This window comes from Micromys minutus, assembly GCF_963924665.1.
Source record: "Micromys minutus genome assembly, chromosome: 18".
Taxonomy (NCBI): Eukaryota; Metazoa; Chordata; class Mammalia; order Rodentia; family Muridae; genus Micromys; species Micromys minutus.
In genome coordinates this window covers 32168248-32189948 of record NC_137953.1, presented here as the reverse complement: position 1 = coordinate 32189948, position 21701 = coordinate 32168248, and the positions used below count along the sequence as shown (strand labels likewise).

General features: G+C 46.6%; 2 protein-coding genes across 5 annotated transcripts; one reads left to right on the top strand and one right to left on the bottom strand.

The window, feature by feature from the left end:
* Positions 1-544: 544 nt before the first annotated feature.
* On the bottom strand, positions 545-8597 carry TMEM176B (transmembrane protein 176B). 4 transcript variants are annotated; one of them, XM_080932086.1, is made up of 8 exons: positions 8573-8597; positions 7619-7703; positions 4793-5001; positions 2790-2900; positions 2488-2544; positions 2036-2266; positions 1160-1279; positions 545-863 (listed from the first exon to the last, which is right to left on the bottom strand). In XM_080932086.1, exons 3-8 carry the CDS (start codon positions 4994-4996, stop codon positions 780-782), a joined length of 807 nt encoding a protein of 268 aa, XP_080788212.1. In that variant the 5' UTR covers positions 4997-5001; positions 7619-7703; positions 8573-8597; the 3' UTR covers positions 545-779. The 4 variants fall into 4 exon arrangements, with proteins under 4 accessions (XP_080788212.1, XP_080788211.1, XP_080788213.1 ...); XM_080932085.1 differs by lacking the exon at positions 8573-8597 and adding an exon at positions 8192-8257; XM_080932087.1 differs by lacking the exons at positions 7619-7703; positions 8573-8597 and adding an exon at positions 8192-8227.
* Positions 8598-8624: 27 nt separating this feature from the next.
* On the top strand, positions 8625-12562 carry TMEM176A (transmembrane protein 176A). Its single transcript, XM_080932344.1, has 7 exons — positions 8625-8802; positions 9378-9575; positions 9801-9911; positions 10985-11041; positions 11167-11385; positions 11876-11986; positions 12310-12562. The coding sequence occupies exons 2-7, from the start codon at positions 9378-9380 to the stop codon at positions 12349-12351; spliced, it is 738 nt and encodes a 245-aa protein (XP_080788470.1). The 5' UTR covers positions 8625-8802; the 3' UTR covers positions 12352-12562.
* Positions 12563-21701: the final 9139 nt, after the last annotated feature.

Genomic DNA, 21701 nt, shown 5'->3' with positions numbered 1-21701 from the left:
GATCACCTGAAAGATAGGCCACTCAGTATACAGGTGTTTAGGGGAGCAGGGGTAATTTGATCATGTTAATTGGGGAAGAGACCCATCCACCACAGAGCCACCGTTCCCTACGTATGGAATCCTGAACTAAGCAGAGAAAGTGAGCCAGTCACTAGTGTGCACACATTTATCATTCTCTGCTTCTGGTTAAGGATGTGATATGACCAGCTGCTTCAGGCTCCTGCTGCTTTGACCCGCCCCCCTCCCCATGATGGACAGCACACTGAGGTAAGCCCTCTCTCCCACAAGCTGTTTCTGCCAGACTATTTATCACGGCATCAGGACGGGAAACTAAATATTGTCGGAGAAGAGTCCAGGCACTTGGATTATGTTCACTTTACATAGTAGAGGGGAGGCAAACCCGCAAGAAGAGTGACAGTGACAGCTGAGACACACAATTGCCACCAGGCTCCACTGCTACTCTTCTGCCCATGCAGCAACTCAGTAAATGGCCTTTTCTGGCTCATTGTCTGTATCAATGAAGAGCCCACACCTTTCTGTGAGATGGTATTTTTTTTTCTGGTTGTTTCTGCTTTATCAGCATTAGGGAAAATGACTTAATATCTGTTCATGAAAGAAAGGACATTGGTGTTAGGACAGGTGGAAGAGAGGAGGAGAAAGAGGGCTGGGTAGTGGCAACATCGGAAGTAGGTGTGTGCTGCAGGGCTAGAAGAGGCCCTAGGAACAGTGTCGTCCTCCCTGGATTGCTATGGACAGGAACACATGCGGGTGTGGGCAGTTCACAGGATAACAGGGATCTTCTCTTTGATTGGGGAGGAGGGAGTTGAATCCCCCCCAAGAAGCTTCTTTTCTGTCTCATCATCCTGCAAAGGAAGCAGGAGGAAGACATTAATGAATGGAAGATAAAGCAAGAGGAGGCAGTTGCCTTCTGCACTTGAAACGGGGGGAGGGGGGACAGCAGTAAGGAGGGGGATTTCCCCGCAGGAAAGATGAGGGGCGGAGCAGGGGAAGCCAGGCACAGACTCCAACAGTATGGAATGGGCGTGAAGGCACAAGGTGGCAGAGGGATGAGTGAGGATCAGGGACTTCCAAACCCACCTGCTCCTCTCTCCTTTCCACCGCCCAGACCCGTCCATCAGGCCCCTTCCTGAACACTCACCAGGGCCGGGGAGCTTCGGACACACAAACTTCGGAGACTTAGTCCCAGGGAGGCCACAGACACAACAATCTTGAGGATACAAACAACCGTGAGCATGATGCAGAATGCCAGGAACAAGTTCTAGAGGCAAAGGAGGAACAGACTCAGTCAAGCGCTGGCTCCTCTGACTCACATTGCCACCTTACCAAAGCCACACTCAGTCCAGACACTTTCCAGGTGGCATCTTCGAGTGATGGGGTGGCCACCATTTCTATTCCACTGGCTTGGCTGGTGGAAGTGACACCATGCCATCAGTGGGCAGCCCTTGGTCTGGCAGCTTCAGTTCCTGCCTCTTGACAGGCCCACCACACCCCTGGAACCTGATTGCTGTGCTGGGAAGCCAGAGGCACATGAAAAAGCTGCTATGGGTTCCCAGGATGACACCCCAGCTGAGCCATATCATCTGCCTGCCACATGAGTGCCCCAGTGTGAACACCCAGCCCCAGTGAGCTCTTGGATGATCACACCCACCCTCTCTTTAGGACAGCCCAGGTGTGAACTGCCTCAACCCAGCCACCCCAGAGAACTGTGAAAACTCTGAATGAAGTGGCATTTAAATCTATTATATCTGGGGGTAATATTTTAGGCATCCAGAAGCAGGTATGCAGAACAGCTATTCAATAAAAAGGACAGAGGGGTGGCCTACAGTCTCACCCCCCCCTACACTTTTAACTCAGGGATCTTCATGTATAAAGGTCTGAGAAATGTGCTCAACTTCAATGACAGCTTTCTAACCAAAGGCGTTGGGGTAAAGGCCAAGTTCATAGAGCTTGTTCGTGCCTGCCCTCCAGGGCTCCAGTCCCTGAGAGCAAGGGTTGGTGTGCGATCTGTTCTCACCATCATTATATTCAGGTACTGTCTGCACCTTTCTGTCTTCCAGGTTGAGTCGTCATTGTACCGAGTTGACCCATACCCACTATCCATGCCTGCTTGCAAGGAGTCGCATGTAGAGCTGATCTCAAAGTAATAGAAACCACTGGTTTGCTGGATCAAGCTGCCCACACCCAGAACAGTGGCAGCTACAGCTGTAGCAGCGCAAGCCAGGGAGAGCAGACGGGATATGTGGCCCTGGAAGAGAGAGGTCCAGTTGCAGATTCTGCTCCTCAGTGGCAGAGTCACAGAACCACAGCCTCAAACCTGCCCAACTTCCCCTGCTGCTGTGTCAGGAAGCCCCTTCTAACCTACCGGGAAAGACCCATTTTATTGGTAACTAGAAGGAACAGGTAGAAAAGTCCAGGGACGGTAGCCATTTTGGAGGGCTAGGGTTAATAGAGGAAGCCAAGACTCACGGACAGTTTCCCCTGCTGCTTCTCATGGACAACGGCACCAACTCCAGCTACAATTGCCTGAAAAGAGAAGACACCAGAAAAAAAAATGGCCTCCAGTTTACTGTTCTTGGCTAGGTTTGCTATCATGTCTCCACTAATAGCTTCTAGAACAGCCTAACTAAAGCAGGGTTCAAAAGGCACTCAAGCCTCACCCCCAGCCCCTCCACCCTGCTCCCAAGGCAGCATACGAGCAGACATTTGTCACCTGTGTCCTGCCCTTTCTAACCTTGCCCTAACTAGCTCCTTGCTAGTTTCTTACTTACCACAGACCCTGACCAGAAGGCACAGCCAGAGTCACGCAGCTCAGTCCAAGGTCCAAAGTAGAGACACACTCCAAGAACACAGCTCACAAGCCCCAGCAATATCTGGGTCACCTGCAAGACAGGAGGAAAAAAAAATCAACTCCCTTAATATCCCAGGGATAACTGTACAGCTCCAACCCAGGGGCTGGGCTTCATCTTTTCCTCTGCCTTGGCCTCTTGAAGCTCTGATTCTGGAAGGATCTGTCCTAACATCCGCTGAGTCACACTGGTCTGTGTTGCTCTCTGTCTATCTGTCTTTCATTACCGTTCTCCAACATCATCACTTTCTGCTGATTCTTGCCACTCCCATCCCCTTCTCCCTCCAGAATATAGTCCTGTCAAACCCAGCACCTACCTTCAGCATCTGACCCCAACCTAACCCCTCACAGGGCTCCATGTAGACAGGATGTAGTGAGGAGGGGCAGGGGATGAACATGTAGAGACATAAATGAGCCCTTGTATTCAATCCCCAGAGCCAGATAAATCTTGATGAGGTTATCCATGCCTGTAAGCCCAGCATTGGGAAAGGTGAGGCAGGGAATTCAGAAGTTCAAGGCCATCTTTGATACATGGCTAATTTGAGGCCAGCATAGAATGTATAAAATCTTATCTGAGGAAAAATAAAAGTTGTGCCAGAAAGCCCCCCTTTAGGAATAGCCTACCTTGAGGGACATGCCCAGTCCTGCAAGCTCAAGGTAGGCTTTCTAAGGAATCATCCCAAGCAATGATTAAGCAACATTGCATTTAAAGGGCCATTTCCTTGAACCATGGAGCTTCCTACTGTGTGATGCTCCCCACTGCCCAAGCCCACCCCCCATATTCTCACTTCATCTTTGCAACCCCAAATAAACCACAGGAAGCCCTAACTCTGAGGGCTTACTCTTAGTGTTTCCCTAAAAAAAAAAAAAAAAAAAAAAAAAAAAAAAAAAAAAAAAAACCAACTGTCAGTGACTTCTGTAACCCATCTGCATGTCTTTCCAGCATCTTGGGTTCATCCAGTAGATTGTGCCAAGCCGGATACCCCAAGGATGGTCTCTCCTGTCTTTCAGTGCTCTCATTATCTCTAAACCTCTGCAGGTCCTTGTCCTTATTTCTTCCTTACAACCTCAAAACCATCTTATCCCAAGTTAGGGGCGCCCCCATTCAAAAGATCTGGATTCCTGTTTCTTCTCATTACATTCACTCTGACACAAAAGCGCGAAACGGATTCTTTTTTCCTTGGCGCCTCCTGGCTCTGAGGCAGCCTGAGCCCCGTTTATGCACCGAAGCTGGTTCTGAGTCCTCCCTGCCCGCGCCACCCCCCATCCCTGGTTACTCTCGGCTTCTGACAAAATGGCTCCTTTTCAGTCAACGAGTCCCTTTCCCTCCAGTCTTTCCTTTCACAGCGCTGGCTGCCCTGTTGCTGGCACCGTTCCTTTACCTTGGAAGTCCTTTCCTTTCCGCATTCTGCTGCTCCCTGTCTAAGCCTGTTTCCACTTGCTCTGGGTCTTGATCAAGCACCGGATCCTCAGGCGAGATGCCCAGTGCTTATGTCAATGGATCCACCTTTAACTCTAAAGATGCTGAGCGCTTCTAGGCAGCAGCTCAAGGCTCCTCTCTGTCCCTCTCTGAAGGGTTTGGTTAGTCTTGTCTTACATCTGCAGCCCTTGGCCTGCATGAACTAATTTCCCATGAACTCGAGGGAAGAACTGAACTCACAGTTCTGAAAATCTCCTGTCACCCAGTCTCTGACGGACACAGCCCTCTCTGCGCCAAAGAGGAGGTTGGTTATGCCTTTTCATCCGAATCCCTTGCAGAGAGAGTTCCAAATCCTTACCCCAAATGCATGAACACATGAGCGTCTGTGTTCTTCCCAAGGATTCAGCACACTTTCCTTTGAATCCAATCCAAGAGGGGAGTCCCCACCTTCTGTGCCACCTCCCCCTCTGTGCCACCTCAGTAACCCACGACCACTTCACTCTTACCCCTAGAGACAGCTGCCCGTACTGGATTCTGGCCTTGGAGGGCCCAGTGGCCTGAGTGCTGGAAAGAACCTTCTTCAGGGAGCCCAGAGCTCCCAGCAGCTGCTCCAAAGCTGATTTGTGGTGGATGTGGATGCTGATATTAGCAGACTGGGGGTGTGTGGAGGCCACTTGGACTCCGTTCACCATCACTGTGGTTTGGGCCATCTTTCCTGCCGAGGAAAACAACAGAGACAGATGAAGTGTCAGGATTAGGAAAGGTAAGGTGGGATAAAGAAGGGCTCAAAGGCAGAGGATCTTCCAAGCAGAAATCATTGCCACAGTGGCCCTGATTTGAGATTCAAATCATTTCTAGAGCCTTTCCTGAGGTACAACCCCCGGCAGGCCCCTTCCCCAAAGGATTAACGGGATGTTATCCTTTAAATGTTTGGTGCTCTTATGTGATGTTCCTCACAGGCTTACACAGCTTGTTTGGCTGGAGGTGCTTGGAGGGAAGGGGGAGATTGCGGAGATTTAGGAAGTGGGGACTGGTTGGAAAATGTAGGCCAATAGGGTGTGCCTTTGAAGAGTATCTAATCCACCTAACATTCATCTCTCCCCCCTCTCTGTCCCTTTCCCTCTCTCTTCCCTTCCTGACCTCCTTGAGGCAAGGAGCCTCTAGAACACATTCCCTCTGCCCTTATATTGGCTTTGCCAGGGGCCCAGAGCAATGGCCTGACCTCAGCTCAAAAATGCAAAAACAGCAATCCAGGTAAACAAACCTATAAATCTACTCTTTTTCAAGTTGTCCCATTCACAGTAACATAAGGCTGTCTAACATAGCTTGGCTCGGGTCTCTGTGGGACAAAAAGGAATTCAAGTTTACACACACACACACACACACACACACACATACACATACACACACACACATACACACACACATACGCCATGATACTTTTAATAGTTAAAAAGATGAAAAGGAGGGTCAAGGAGACAGCTCATTGAATAAGAAACTTCTGTAGAGCCTTCAGATCCAAGCATCCATGTAAATGCCAAGCAGGCATGACGGTTTCCTGTGATCCCAGCACTTGGGAGGTAGAGACAGGATCCCTAGGGCATGCTGGCTAGCTAAGCCCTGCATTTAGCTGAGAGAAACCACCACCATTAAATAGATATTAATCAAGGAAAACATGCACTGTCAACTTTGGGCTTCCACAAGCATGCTCACACACATCACATACATATGTACCTACACATACACATATGTCACATGTGCACCCATATACATATCAACACACACGCACAGAGACTATACACATATGCACAAAAGTACAAAGGATAAAGAAGAGAATAACTTAAAGGCCTTCCTTTGTATCTTCTCCTAGTGACCTCACTTCCTTCCACATGAGAACATGGCCAGTTTCTTGCAGAGCCTCCGGTGGCATCTTTTGTACACAAGTGTACGTAAACATATTCCATCTCAACCTTTCTCACACATGGCCACCCATCATACATGGTTCTGTACAATAAGGCGAACCATGTTTGATGTGGCCATATGTTTTAGCATCATACACCAGTGACTGTACAATACCCCTGTGTGTGTGTGTGTGTGTGTGTGTGTGTGTGTATGTGTGTGTGTGATAGTATTAGAACAGTATTCTATTGACAGACACTCAGGTTATTTCCAACCCCTTTGTATCACAATCAGGGTGGAAGGAATAATGCATTTTTAGTGACCGTTGTTAGTCACACACTCCCCCCCCCCCACGAATGTTGTAGCAATGACCATATAGGAGTGTTATCCAAGAATGGAGCCACCCTTCCCACTCCCCAAGTATGCCAGCAACTTCTGCTTCCTTCGGTTTTACCTAAGAGATATCACTTTTTATTATAGGTTTGCATATAATGCAAAAACTTGCTTCATTTTCAATGCTTATCTTGAAGTCTGACGAACATCTATCTTCATCCAAACACAGCTACAATCAAGGCATAGAAATGTGTGTATTGCCGAAAGTTCCCTCCAGGTGTTCCCTCCAGGCACACACCTTTAATCCCAACACTCTGGAGGCAGAAGCAGGTATATTTCTGTGAGTTGGAGGATAGCCTGGTCTACATAGCAAGTTCTGGGCTGGCCAGGTATACACGATGAGATCCTGTCTAAGAAATAAAAATAACAATTCCCCAGGGCCCTCCCCAGGCAAAGCCACTTTCTAGCTCCGTTCTGTCATTGTTTCACAAGCCTCTCATTACTCAGGCAACTGGCTGGTTTTCAAAGGCATTTTTTTTAAAGTTTATATTTTGAAAGTTCCGACTTCTCACACTTCCTGATTTTTTTTCATAAAAGTTCTTTTATACCCACATGAACAGGTGTGTTTAACTTACAGACATAGTAATTTAAAAAGAGATGTTGATCTTTGAACTGTGTCATAATTTGGTAGATACAGAGACAAGGACCCATGGTGCTGGTCCAGGTATTAATTTCTGAAAAGGTCTCTACTGTGGCACACCACCTTTCTCCCACTGAGAAAAACCACTGCCCCAAGTTTCCGTAGGGCCTCGGGCCCATGAGGTCTTCACATTCTGCCTAATTGAATGTCTGAGTACTTCCTTAGCACTGCTTCTGGTCCAGTCAGCACAGAGCTTAACACAGCTTCCTGACTCTCTCCCATTACTGGTTTAGAACAGCTATTTTAGCCCCTCGGATGAGTCGCCTCTTTACAAACGTTCTGCACAGTGGATCTATCTCCTGGGCAGTCTGGTTAAGTCTCAGTTCTGACTGGATACTGACAACCACCCAGTCTCACCTCCTTTTTCATCTCCCCACACCACGGACCACCTTTCACTCACCTCGGAGCTGAAAGCACAGGGATCTGACAACTCTTCAGGGGGGACTCACAGCAACACAAATGACGGCCTTGGATTCTTGTCTTCCCTTAAGGTTCCAGCAATAAAGTCTCAGTTGTCTGTGTGCTGGCCCTCTCCAGCCCCTCAGTGCTTCCACTGTCCTGGCCACCCAGAATCCCTTTGCTTCCTCTGCAGAGCAGGAATCCCAAGAAACCTCTCACCACCGTGGCCAGGACTCCCAGATAGTGGCTCTCTGGTATCTCTCTTCCCAGAGCCCAGAAACAGAAAAGAAGCACCCAGTATCTTCACTCCATGGCCATCTCTGTTCTGCATGGTCTCAAAGGCACTGGTAAGTATGGAATGCAAAGCCAGACTCTGGCCTCCCCAGCCTCAGCACAACCTCTGTCCAACATGTCCCTCCCTCCCTAGAGACCTACAGGAAAGCAGCAATAGAGGGAAGAAGAAGCATCCTGGGCCAGGATGAAGCTTGAGGAGTAGGTTTGGGGAATCCTCCAGAGAAGGGGCCCTGTTCTCCAAAAAGGGGTTACCGTGGGGCCGTGAAGGGTCCTGCCTCACCTGCTGTCCTGTCCTCTGAGATGGGTGGGGCTGGAACTGAGAGGTCTGGGAGGAGTTAACAAAGCTGACCCCAGAGGGAGGAGAGCAAGAAGGGGTGGAGGGATGGGGAGGGTTGACCTGGAGTCTCTTAGTTTTCCAACAAATAGATAACAGGAAAGGGCCCCGCTTAAGGGGGTCCATCAGGAGAAGATGACCATGCCTGCTGTAACCGGGATGCAGGGGACACAGGGACAGTCATACTCCTGAAGCAGCACAGGCCTGCACTTGCTCAGAAAACTCCAGCCCTGACCCTGATGGAACTGGGAGAGAAAGCGCTGTGGAACCAAAAGACTCCACAGGATCGATCAGTGCCAACCCCAACTCAGTGCCTACCTCACCCACCTTCTCCAGCTCTCCAGTGCCCAGGGAGGAACTGGTTGCTGGAAAGCCCCTGAAGGGGCCCTCAGTCCCAGCTGCCTGCCAGGAAATGTTGAAGTCTGCCCATCCCTCCCCTTCTGGCTCCCACCCAAGTTCTTCCTCCTGCCAGGGCTGAAGCTCTCGACTACAGGCAGCTCCTCTCTGTGCGCTTCGGCCTTCCCTGCTGCACGCTCTCCGGGTCCCATAGGAATCAGGTAAGATAGCCCACCATTACTTCAGCACAGCCCAGTCCACCCAGATCCTTCTAGTCTGGCTCCCTGAGAACTTGCTAGGGTAATGGGTACACTGGGGTGTGCCTCCAGGAACAGGCATGGCCTCCATCTCCACCACTAAATTCTGTGGGACAGGGTCAGTCCTAGGCGTTCATCCAAGGAGGCTTCCGGGAGAGGTGGTCCCTGGGACTCTGACAGGGAAGAGATCATTGTAACAGCTGGAGGGGAACACTGTTTAAGGGGCTTGGGCTCTGACATGGATTCAGAGAACTCTGGGGAGAAGAGACCCAGTCAAGGGTGGGGTGGAGAGGTAAGTGGGTTCTGCTTGACTCAGACGTCAGGCCCCTGAAGGCCATGGCAGTGGGGGCACAAAGCAAATGTGAGGTGAAGAGTGTGCTCCAGCATCAGGCTTCCCTGACAAACAGACCTCCAAAAGAGCCAAGGATACAGTTCCACAGCCAGGGACAACCTTTCTGTCTCTGTCGCTCCCCGACTTCAAGAAGCTTCTGAAGAATCTGCCAGATATTTCTTCCTGCTGCTCCCTTTCTCCCTCACAGATGATGTCCACAGACATGGGGACTGCAGACGTCGGCAAGGTGGACCTCGAGGCCCCACAGCCTACCCACATCGACGTGCACATCCATCAGGAGTCTGTTCTGGCCAAACTCCTGCTGGCCGGATACTCAGTGCTAAAAGTTCCAGCGTCTGCTTCCACCCAGTGCCAGGGCAGCAGCAGAGTGCTTGTGGCCTCCTGGGTGAGAGTAGCTACTTGCTTGATGGGCCAGGGGAGGGACCACAGGGGAAGGAAAAGTTCCTTCTCTTGCTTGCCATACTTTCCTCTGGCCTTCTCTGTGTCTAAGACATGGAGTTGGGTTTAAATTCTTACTACGAATCAGTCTAAGCTGTGTGTGCGCAGACACTGGCAGCCAACTGGTAGACCTGCTGCTGGAGAGCTATGTTTCAAGTCCTTTCTCTTCCAGGTGGTGCAGACTGTGCTGGGGGTTCTGAGTGTGGTTCTGGGCGGGACCCTCTACATCTGCTGCTATTTAGCCATGAGTACCGAAGGTGCCCCTTTCTGGACTGGCATCGTGGTGAGTGTGGCAACATGAAGGTCCAAGGCTGTCCGAGAACACAGGGATGACATTCTCTTTGCTTCCCTCCCACCACCACCATTGACGTGGCATCCCAGAGTGTGTAGCCAAACCAGACCTGGGTGACGTTAGTTTGGTGCTTATGTACATCACAAGTGAGGGAATGGTTGCCTGTGCAGCCACAGGTCAGCTTTGTCATTTGTCCCATGCTTCTCCCAGCAGGCTGGCAGATGCTCCCGGCACTCAGTAATCACCAACAGTTAAGGTTCTCAGGGCTTCCCAACTCTAACGCCTGCCTCAAGAAGGGGGAGTCGAGCATGTCAGGCAGGGGGTACTGTCCTCTGACTCTTCCTTATGCTCATCCTATAAGGCTCCAGGGATGAATTCTGTCGGAAGAGTGCTATCATATTTAATGACAGCTGATTAGGTTGAGCTGGTTCGGTAGTGAGTATAATGAACTTTCTGACAGACCCACACTTTCAGAACAGCAAAACATATGTATTTATTGAGAGGAGAGATTAAAATAACCATGCTAATCCATCCAACAGCAGAAATATATGGTTAGTTATAGCTTAATCAAGTAGGATCAGGACCCATATATCCACTAAACTGCATCAGACTTCCTGTTCTTCTATCTTAGTCACATAGACCCTACAGCTGCTATGACAAATGTCTGCATCTGAGGCTGCCTAAAGACACATTCTGCATTCCCAGCTTTTCCAACATGGGACTTTGACCCACAAGATCCCTGGTCCCTGGAACGTTCATCAGGAATTTAGTGTGACTTTAAAAGAAGGGTGTAGGGATGGATAAGAAGGTTCCCACCTGGCTTAACTATGTGCACTTAGGTGCCAATAAAACAGTGCCCTACAGCTTCACATCTATGCTCTAGGCTCATTGCCCCACACAGTTACTCCACCATAGGTAACAAAATGTAGCAAAGCATCTGGGATGCAGAGGAAATGCTATGGGACATGTATGTGGCACTACAGATGGCAAGCACAGGGGAAATGAAGCAGGGGATTAACAGTCATTTGTCCTATACTGATTCTTTTGGTTCAATCTCTCCTTAGGCTATACTGGCTGGAGCTGTTGCCTTCCTTCACAAGAAACGAGGTGGTATCTGCTGGGTGAGTTTTGAACCAGGCAAGACCCAGGCTCTGCTTCAAGGCTATGCTAGACCTCCTGCCCCATCACACACAGACTGCCTAAAACTGAATCTTTGAGGGCTCCTGCTATCTCCTTCTCTACCTAGGCCCTGATGAGGACCCTTCTTGTGCTGGCAAGTTTCTGCACATCTGTGTCTGCCATTGTTCTTGGGTCTGTCGAGTTCAATGATTACCGGTACTATCTCAGAGATGATGTCTGTCAATCCGACTCTTCATATGGCTGGTCCACCATGCCCAGCAACACTCCAGATCCCAAAGATGCTGATAGGATAAGCTTATGCATATTCTACACAAGCATGCTAAAGGTAAGCGGCCATGGAGAAGGGCAAGTACAGGTAGCGGCAGAGAGACTAAGATGGCTGGTAGGAGAAAGCACTTTATCAGCAGTAGGTACCCCTCCTCCTAGTCTTTCTTGGTGATTGTTCCTAAAGATGCAGAAGCAAGTGAGCAAATCAGAAACTGTTCCCACTGCTGTGGGAATCACATACTATTAGGAAAGAAACACTACGAGCTGCAAACCATGCATGACCCAGGATTGCAAACTTGGCAAGGGTTATCAACGTGGTAGAATGTGTGTCCTTCCTGAAGCACTCACTCCTGTCATAGCTCAGGCTACTGAGGAAGGAGAATGGAAAGGGCTTCTGGTGAGTTCTACCCTCTATGTCCATGATTCCCCATTTCAGAAGTTGTAGACTTAAAGTGATGGTTAGAAAGTGATGGTCAGGAGAGAAAATGGAATGGGGCAGGAATGTGCCCATTACTTCAACATGCTTGTCTTTTGCCCCGTGTTGCCAGACTCTGATCATAAGCCTCCAGGCAATGCTCTTGGGTGTCTGGGTGCTGCTGCTCCTGGCTTCTCTTACCCCTGTGTGTGTTTACCTCCGGAGAAGATTCTTCACAAAGGTGGTAAGTCCCTGTGTTGGCATGTTTGGGGCAGTGGTACTGTACAGATGAGACATGTTTAGGGAAGAAGGGAGTTCATTATGAGAGTTCCAGAAAGAATTGTGTCTTTTTGTCCTACCCAGTACAGTCCCTGTTTCCAACCAGTGTCCCTATCCAAAGGAGCCAAAGAAGGCCACATTCATCCTAGGCCTGCGGAGCTTTTAGTCACAGGTCCTATGTTACTGAGGTTGGCTCTAGCTGGATCCAGAACTACCTGGCCCAGAGCACAGAACCTTGTTTTCCTTTCTCTTTCTGTCACCAACGTCTCGCCCTGGCTTCTTCCTTAGGAAACAGAGGAGAAGAAACTGCTGGGTGCAGCTGTGATCTAGCCTCGGCTTTTCTGTTGCTCTGGGTGTCCCTCCTTCTGAAGGCTGACAGGGGTAAGACCCTACCCCACTACCATGGCCATGACCGCTACCTGGCTCTGCCCAGCACCACAGCAGCTCACAGCAGCACTTGCTCATCTCTCCTCTACCTTCAGCAGCCTACACCCCTTCTCAGGCGGTGACTTGAAAATAAACTCTCGTCCTATTGCTAGAAGATTCTCGCTGCTTTGTCACTCCAGGGAATAGTCGCTGGCTGGGAGGCAGGGCAGCGTGGGGACAGCAAGCTTATGATGCTTCCCATAGCTCCAACCTCCTACCCAGGTCTAGAATCATACAACCTGTAAACAAGTGACCTGTGCTGGGTGAGGGGGTAGGGACTGTCCCCAGAATTCTGATTTAAGAAGATGAATGTCTGGTAGTTGGATAAATAGGTTTTTATTTTTACTGTTGAGCAAAACCAAGACATAAACACCAAGATACAATCATTTCAGAAGTCTCATTGATTTATTTTGGTGTTGTTGAAGATGGAGACTTTCTATATAGCACAGTCTGAACTTGAACTCCTGATCCTTCTGACTCAGCCTCCTGAGTATTAGGATTACAGATGTCTTTCACCATCCTGGTTCTGAAAACCTAATTTCCCCCCAAGTTAGCTATGTATAGACATGCTGAGAAAAACTCCAAATTGTCTTGTAAAAATACCTAAAACTTTAGGACAGCATATGATTTGTATATTTAAAATTTCCAAATATCTATATTATCAGGACTATAAGAGCAACCTTAAACGCTATAACAGAAGCAGGAGAATGACTCCATAGAGCTGAGCCTTGAGTTGGCCTATATCAGGGTTTCATGAGCACTTTCACAATAGGATTCTCCTGAAGAATCCAGGGGGCTCAGCATGTGTCTGCATTCATGGATAACCTATAACATCAAAAAGATACCCCAGAATGAGAGGCTGAAAGACATCCTAGTGGACTCTAGGAAAACACAGTGTGACTTCTTAGACTCCCCTCTGGTGAGGACCAGATAGGCGAGGGCCCACTTCTGTCAAAGGAAATAAGTTTTGAGATGAGGATTTTATGGAAGGCTGAACACAGGGATTCTCTCTCTCTCTCTCTCTCCCTCCCTCTCTCTCTCTCTCTCTCTCTCTCTCTCTCTCTCTCTCTCTCTCTCTCTCTCTCTCTCTCTCTCTGCAATTGAACAGATTGTGATAATCAAGACTCCCTGAGGGGAAAAGCAGCCATTACTTGCATAAGCTAGGCAATCTCACGGTGCAGAATCATATGCCTGTGCATACAAACCCACCCAGTTGACAAACGAGTGTTCTTAACAGCCAAAATCTGAGGAGACAATCAAAGCTGCCCACCATGACGAGGAGGGTGGTGTGTAGAAGAGGAGGCAGAGGCAGCTGTGGCCTCTTCACCTCTACGTCCCATCTCAGAATCTCAATGTGGCCGCCGAATATGAAAATTAACCAACTCACTTACATTCACTCACCACCTGCAAACTCTACTACCCCACAACACCACCACATGCGTTTGCAACAGGGGAAGAAAGAAAGGAACCAAAAATTCCAAGATCCTACCTTTTATTTTTCTGAAAATGACTTTAAAAAGGGAAACCGATATTTCTCAATTCTATCTTGCGTGCTTGTATGGGTTGCCAGAGGTCATGACACAGGCAGCCTAACCAGCCCCCGGAATGTTCTCTGGTTTCCTGTCCTACACCTTTACTGTCTTTGCCTGCAGTGTGGGTATGTTTGTTATACTTTCAAAGAAGGAAAATAAAATCTTACTTAAAAAATAAAAAGCCCTACAGACTGGAGGGAGGGCTTAGTAATGAAGAGTGTGTGCCGCTCTTGCCAAGGGCCTGAGTTTGTTGGGATTACCCATGTGTCAGGCAGTTCACTGTTACTCCAGCTCCAGGGGATCTGACACTGTCTGCTAGTTTCTGTGGACACTGCATTCCTGTGCAAATAAATACCCACACAAACACACATAGACACAAATCTTAAAATACCACTTTTTTTTCTCTTTTCTGTCTATGGAGAAATGAGGTGTATTTCTACCACACCCCTGAAATCACCATGCATGCATTTGGAAGCATATATGTATATACACACACAAAAAAACAATCACATATTAAAAATAAATAAAATTTAAAACATTAAAATGTTTTTTTTTTAATTTAAAACATTAAAAATCTTCCTAAGAAGGATTCACAAAGCATGTCGGACTACAGCTCATTGCAATTGGGTACAGACCTTAGCAAAAAGCCAGGAAAAGGCACTGCTTGGTGAAACATGGAATAAACAGGTCAGAGGAAGACATGTGACTCTTACTTCACCTGACTTGTCTCCATCACATGCATGGTCCTCCTTATCTACCACCTGCATTCACTGAGGACATTCATATCGATCCACAGACATGTTCTTCAGTCTCTCCTAGTGTGATGAAGGAGAGGTCAGCCATGGTACTCTGAGGGCCACATACCCTCTAGTCCCTAATGCAGCTTCAACAGCCACTTCAAGTGTGAATTCTTAGCTCTCAAGGCCAGCACTTAACCTTGTACTGCTCTGTCTCCAGCCACAGAAATTCCTGGGGAAGCTGAGACAATTCTCTGACCTTTGATTTATAGTGATCTTCCTAGATTCTCTCAGTTCTGTGTTCTTTCTCACTGCTTCAAAATTGAAGAATGTGTTGCTTTTACCTATATAAAATCACAGCCCAAAGGAAAAAGCAGAGAGAGAGAGAGAGAGAGAGAGAGAGAGAGAGAGAGAGAGAGAGAGAGAGAGAGAGAGAAGAGAGAGAAAGAGATATCATGGAAGTCAGCATCATGGGCTCCTTGTTGCAGGGGTTGGTGAATAAATGGAAAAGGAAGAAGACTGACCTATGGAATCACACAGGGGTCTACAGTCTCTCCCACTCTTAACCCAGGAGATGTGTAAGGGTTATTAACAAAACATATACCCTCTTCTGCATGAATACTATAATCACAGTGTTGCAATAATTATTAAAAGAGAGAACTACCAACCCTTGCTATCACTGGCATTGTAGAGCCAGACATGGCAGACTCTGTAAGTTCCCAACTTCCACCTCAGTCTGCCCCCAGCTATTCTTTGGTTCCAGCGGCGGCTGCCCTCCTGTGACTCTGCCGTGAACTTTGCTCACATTCCCTGCAACTGCCCTCTGTGGTTACTGTCACAATCCCCACTAGCCCGACAAAATCAAAACTCTAGAAACTTGTAGTTTAATAATCAGATTTCTATCAGTAAATTCTCACTCCACAAAATGTCTACGCAATAAACTCAGATCAAATTAATACGATATAATTTGCCCACCTAGATAAGACAAACTGTCCTATAATAATCCATCCCTTATAAGATATTCTTATCGACCTGTGGCTAATTAAAACCACAAGGAGATTGATCCTCCTCGTCTTCCTCCATCTTGACTTCTCTCCCTCTCTTGGCTTCTCTCCCCTTTCCAAACCTCTGTCTCCACCTTACTTTTTCACTGCCTGTATATCAACCACATCACAGCACGAACAATATGCTACAACTTCCGGTGCCAAGTTAACACCAAGATTATAGAAGCAAAGACTAGTGTAAAAGTTTTTTATTGTGTCAGCTAACACACACCAGCTGTGTCTCCTTGAGCATTCTGCATTACAGGAAAAACATTTCAGAGTGATGTCTGGTCACTTCCAACTGTAAAAGTTCTGATAAGACAGTTTCTGACAACTGTTTCCAAACATACACATCACTACAATGTTTATAGTTGGCTTGATTGTCATCAGCTGCAAAAGAAGGAGAAAAGAATACTATATGCACCCTTGGAATTTATGTTTTAGTTCTAATGAATCATGGCTTTCTGAGGACTTAAAAATACAGATAATTCAAACATACCCATAGACTCATAGCAAAGACTAGGCTGACTAGCATAGCAAACAGTCAAGTGAGGACTTAGCAGAAAACCAAACGAAACATCACAATGTTAAACAGGAGTTAGTGGACACCTCTTACCAACGATTCTGGGTGTTCATGGCTTCAGTCTTCTGGATAAAGACAGAGATTAGCAGGTTGAATTTAAAATCATCACACATCTAGTTGTAGCCTGCTAGCAACACACCTCCTCATTAAAGGTGAACACAGCTTTAGGGGAAAAGGCTGGGAACTGATATTCTAATAAGATCAAAGTAGAAGACAGGCCAGTACAGTCATACTAAAATCTAGCTAATTAGATTTCAAAGCAAAATTAATCAGAAGAAGAAAAAAAATTATCAAAAGGAAATTACAATTCTAAATATAGATATATTAAAAAATTAGTTAACATCAACTAATATTATAAAAGTAAATAATCTGGCTGTAAAGTCACAGACTGGCCTCAGCACCACAATAAGCCATGACTTCCCATCCTTCTTGAGCCAATAAACTGATTATCCAGAGCCATATAAACAAAACCAGCAAGGAGGACACAAACCACATGTGTTGATCAAGGGAACAAATTAGTTGACCTGGACATAAACCCATGCAGCCACAGCCTCTTGATTTTTGACAGAGATCCAATAAAACATAGAATGGAGAAATTACAACATCTTTAATTTAGCAAATGGTTCTGAAAAACTCGATATCCACACACAGAGGAATGAAACAAACTCCATGGTCTACACCCTTGTAAGAAGGCTTCAAGGGATGAAGACCTCAATGGAGGATCTGGAGCGATTTCCTACTAGGGGAAAACACTCCCAAGTACAGGTGCAGGGAAGACCTTTTGAAAACGGTTCCAATAGCTTGGTAATTAAACCAAGAATCAACTGAGATTGTGTGAAATTAAAAAGCTTTCCCAACAAAGAAAACAGTTAATGGAGTAATGAAGCAGCCTATAGAGTGGGGGGAAAGATTGTAAGATAAACATCTGGATTAATATTTAAACTATATGAATATTTAAAAGATTAAATGCCACCCCCTGAAACAACTAGTGGAATAAATAGACAGTTCTCTTTTTCTTTTGGGGGGGGGGCTGGGGTGGGGTAAAACAGCATTCTCTGTGCTGCCCTAGCTGTCCTAAAGCTCACTCTGTAAACCAGGCTGGCCTTAAACTTAGAGGTCTGCCTGTCTCTGCCTTTGAGTGCTGGGATTAAAGGCTTGTGACAAAACTGTCAAGCTGAACAGTGAGTTCTCAAAAGATGATCTATAAATGACCAATAAACGTCAAATATTCAATACTCTAGGCACCAGAGAAGTGCAGCTAAAGTGTACTGAGCGGCCCAAGTGCTCTTCATTTTTAACAACACTCACTGCTCTTGCAGAGAACCTGCATTTGGTTCCCAGCACCCACACCCATCCTTGGGCTCACACCTGTCCTTAATTCTAGCTCCAGCAGGTCATGCTCCCTCTTCTGGCCACTTACACACACGCACGCAAAGCACTGATAACACACAAAGTAAAAGAAATGTTTAAAAACTACACTGAGGTTCTAACCTACCCCAGTCATGGAGGGACGAAGTAACAAGGACTGTGACCAGGACGTGTGTGGAAAGGGAGACATTTATTTGCCGCCACCGTGGATGAAAATTAGTTCAGCCACTATGGAAATCAGGATGAGGGTTCCTAAAATATATGAAAATATATCTACCATATGACCCAGTTGTCCTATTCTGTGTATTTACACAGCACATCACAGAGACACGTGCACATCCACATTACAGGCAGCTGATGCAGTAGCTGACAGAGGCCCAGCCAGCTGGAGACAACTTTAAAACAAAGGATCCCATAACATAAATACCTAAGCCACCTGGCAAGGCAATTGAAAAACACCCAGAACAATTACCTACATCTCCCCCTCTGTGTGTAGAAGTAATGGTTGAAAAACCCTCCACTGCATTAAAAGACACAAGCCCATGGAGGGAAGGCACTCAGTGTACTTCAGATGAGACAAAGTCAAAAACATATAAGCCGGCATTCACTTACCCGGATATAATCATCCAGCCACTTATGGGAAGACTGATCCAAACGCTTGGCAGAGCCAGGAAGCCAGGGGAAATGACAAAACGCTCAAGTGCTAAAAGAAGAAAGGTGCCAGCCAAGAGGCAATGCTCGGTGGGACATGTGTCACTGGGGAGGGCATGAGGTGGATTTCTGTGGATTTTAACACGCTCTCTTCAAGGCACACTGAGTGCAGAAAGCGAATAAGAAGCGGTATGATGTACTTTCCATGAACGTGAGTGAGACACATAACAGATAGGACATCCATGGGACAGGGCAGGGGACAGTGTGCTGGTAATGTCTCTACCTTCTACCGAGATTGTCAAAAATTGATTTTAAGCAGACTCTAAAATGTTAAGCATACATATTGTAATCCCTACACCAACAACCAATGACATGCCCCCAGACTAGTGAAAAAAATAAATATGCTATACATATTCAAATGGAGTGCTAACAAATGTTCATGTGACCTTGGGAAGAGAGCTGGGGGTAAGAGATGTGGGTAAATCAATCAACCAACCAAACAAACAAAAAACAGGAACAATCAACAAACAGTTAAACAGCAGTAAGTAACACAACCAGAAGATGACATACGGACCTGACACAGCCTATCCTGCAGACAGTCTAGTCACACTTAGAAGGTGGACCATCCACAATGACTTTCTTAAGTGGCTCAACTTATGTCGTATCTAAGAACATCACTTAAAATATAAGAGCACAGATGCATTACATGCGGAAGGGTAGAAAAGGGACACTGCACAAACACTGAGAGGAAATAGGAGTGGGTGTTTTCAAACTACACAAAGTAGGCCTCAAATCAAAGAAAAAGTCCAGGGTTAAGTTGGGTCATTATAGAATAATGAGAGGGCTCTGAGCTGCAGAGATTGCTCTGTGATTAAAAGCTTTTACCATTCTTCCAGAAATTCAGACCTCAACTCATGTTAGGCAGCTCACAACTCCCTGACACCCTTGCTAGCCTCCACGAGTATCTGAACATACATGTTATACATACATATATGTATGTATACATACATACATACATACATACATATATATATGTATATATATATATACATATATATATATATATATATATATATATATATATATATATATATATATATATATATATATATATACACAAACACACACACATATACACAGGAATAAATCTTGGGATGGAGAAATGGCTCAGAGGTTAAGAGCATTGGCTGCTCTTCTACAGGTCTCAAGTTCAATTCCCAGCACTCACATTGTTGGTAACTGTAATTCTAGTTCCAGGAGATCAGATGCCTTCTCTTAGCTTCCACAAGCACTAAGCATGCATGTAAGCATGCATGTGGTACACAAACATATATGCAGTCATAACACCTATATACACAAAAATAAAATACATTTAAAAACAAATCTTTCTAAAAGGGTAGGCTTACTAAGACAGAAAGACTAAATTAAATACATGTGCACCCAGTAACAGAGCTTCAAACACATGAAGCAACGATGCATACATCTGAAGGAAAGAATCCATCTTTAGGGTAGGAGCCCGCAGCACTCGCCTCTCGGCGGCAGACAAAATAAGTAGAAGTGAGCGTTTAACTCAATGGAGTGCTTGCCTGGGAGCACCAGTTCCAAACATTCTAAAGCAATTATAGACAAAAGAATGAGTTTCCAGAAATGCAGGGCGTAGAGGAACTGAGTCACATCATTGATAACTTGTTCCTACTAAACTCACAGAATGTCTTTCTGCATTCTCTGAAAATCACCAAGACAGGTCTGCAGGATGGCTCAGTGGGTAGCGGTACTTGCAGACAAGCCTCAAGACCTGAGTTCAATTCCTGGTTGTGGAAGTGAAGAGCCGGCTCTCAGAAGTTGTCTTCTGACCTCTGTAGATATACCATGGTGTACCCAACTACCAGGGTTTGCACTGAGATCCTGCCTCAACAAGATGGAGGGGCAAGACCCATTCTCAAAAGTTGTTCTCTGATCTCTGCATGAAAGCTATTTCTGCTATTTTATGTTGGCTATCCCTAGAGCATCCAGACCATGTTTCCTGTCTGTACCTCCTATCTCATTAATGAGGTGCTGGAATTACATATTCGAGTGAGTCGTTAAATCCAGTTTCTAGTGGATTCTGGGGAATCAAACTCCGAAATCTCACATTTTCCCCAAATCTCACATTTTTCCCAGTGCTCAATTTGCTTTTGATTTATTTGTTTATTTTAAAATGCAAGGCAAGTGATGGGAGCCATTTTGCCTGCTTCTATGAAAGCCTACCTGTCAGACAGTGTCAAGTCAGGCCAGGGTATACTGGCAGATTTCCTGGACTGCTGGCCTATGGAACGACAAGAGGGGATAGATACACTTGAAGCTCAAGTGGAGGGGCTGAATTCTCTGTTAATCTTGGAGAAAGGAACAGGGAGGGATAGGGAGGCTTCCGGATGGGTACAGATATCAAATGTACATCAGCCATTGTCTCTGCTGGCTTGTGACTTTGTTTCCTACGATGCTGTAAAGTATATAAAGCCTAAGAGAACTAAACTCCAGGCTGCTATAGTACTGACTGGACAGCCCTCCTGATTTTCTAAGCTTTGTCTCTGAGTCTTCTTTTCTGTCTTTCCTGTAAACCCTCCCGCCCCCCTTTAGAGGACTGTTCCACTCTGTACGGGCTGCGCCAGTACAGGGAAGATGGAAGGCAGTGGTGGGACAGAAGCTGGGGAGCAGGCAGGGCGGGCCCAGAGATGGAAGGCGGGACAGGCTTCCTGTCTGCCCCTCCTCTGGAACCGTCCAGAGGCGGTAAACAAAGCAGCTTGCCAAATCCTGCCAGTAAAAGTCGATTTCCTAGGAACAAATTGATTTACTAAATGTTTACAGTCTGGCCACAAAAAGATCCAGAAATGCTTCGGAAGCTAAGTCCACACCATCTTTAAAAGCTCAAAAAGGAGACGCTGCCTGGGTCTTGTCTCAGCCTCACTGTGTAATCACAGAAATACGTGTTTTAAAACTCTGTGGCTGATGAGTTCGCAAACAGAATTAAAGGAAGGTTGAATTTAAATCCAGATGCCTAGTTCCCTCCATAACCCTTTGACCCCTTTGCTGCAAGCGTCCAGTTGTGACTAAACCTGCCATCTGGTGGCTGTTTGAAACAAAATAGAACAAACCCTGTTGGTAGCGAGGGCTGCGGCAGTGGTAGTTGAAAAACTAGACGCAGCTCATTCCCCGACTGAGCAATTGTTTCCTGCGTGGAGGGTCCTATCAGCCTGGGAAATTCACGGAGGCTGTGCTGCGCTGGTCCCTGTGGATGCTGGGGTGTGATGGCCTCTGTCTTTCTAGTGCGTTTGCACCTGTTCTATGTCAGCAGCGCAGAGCT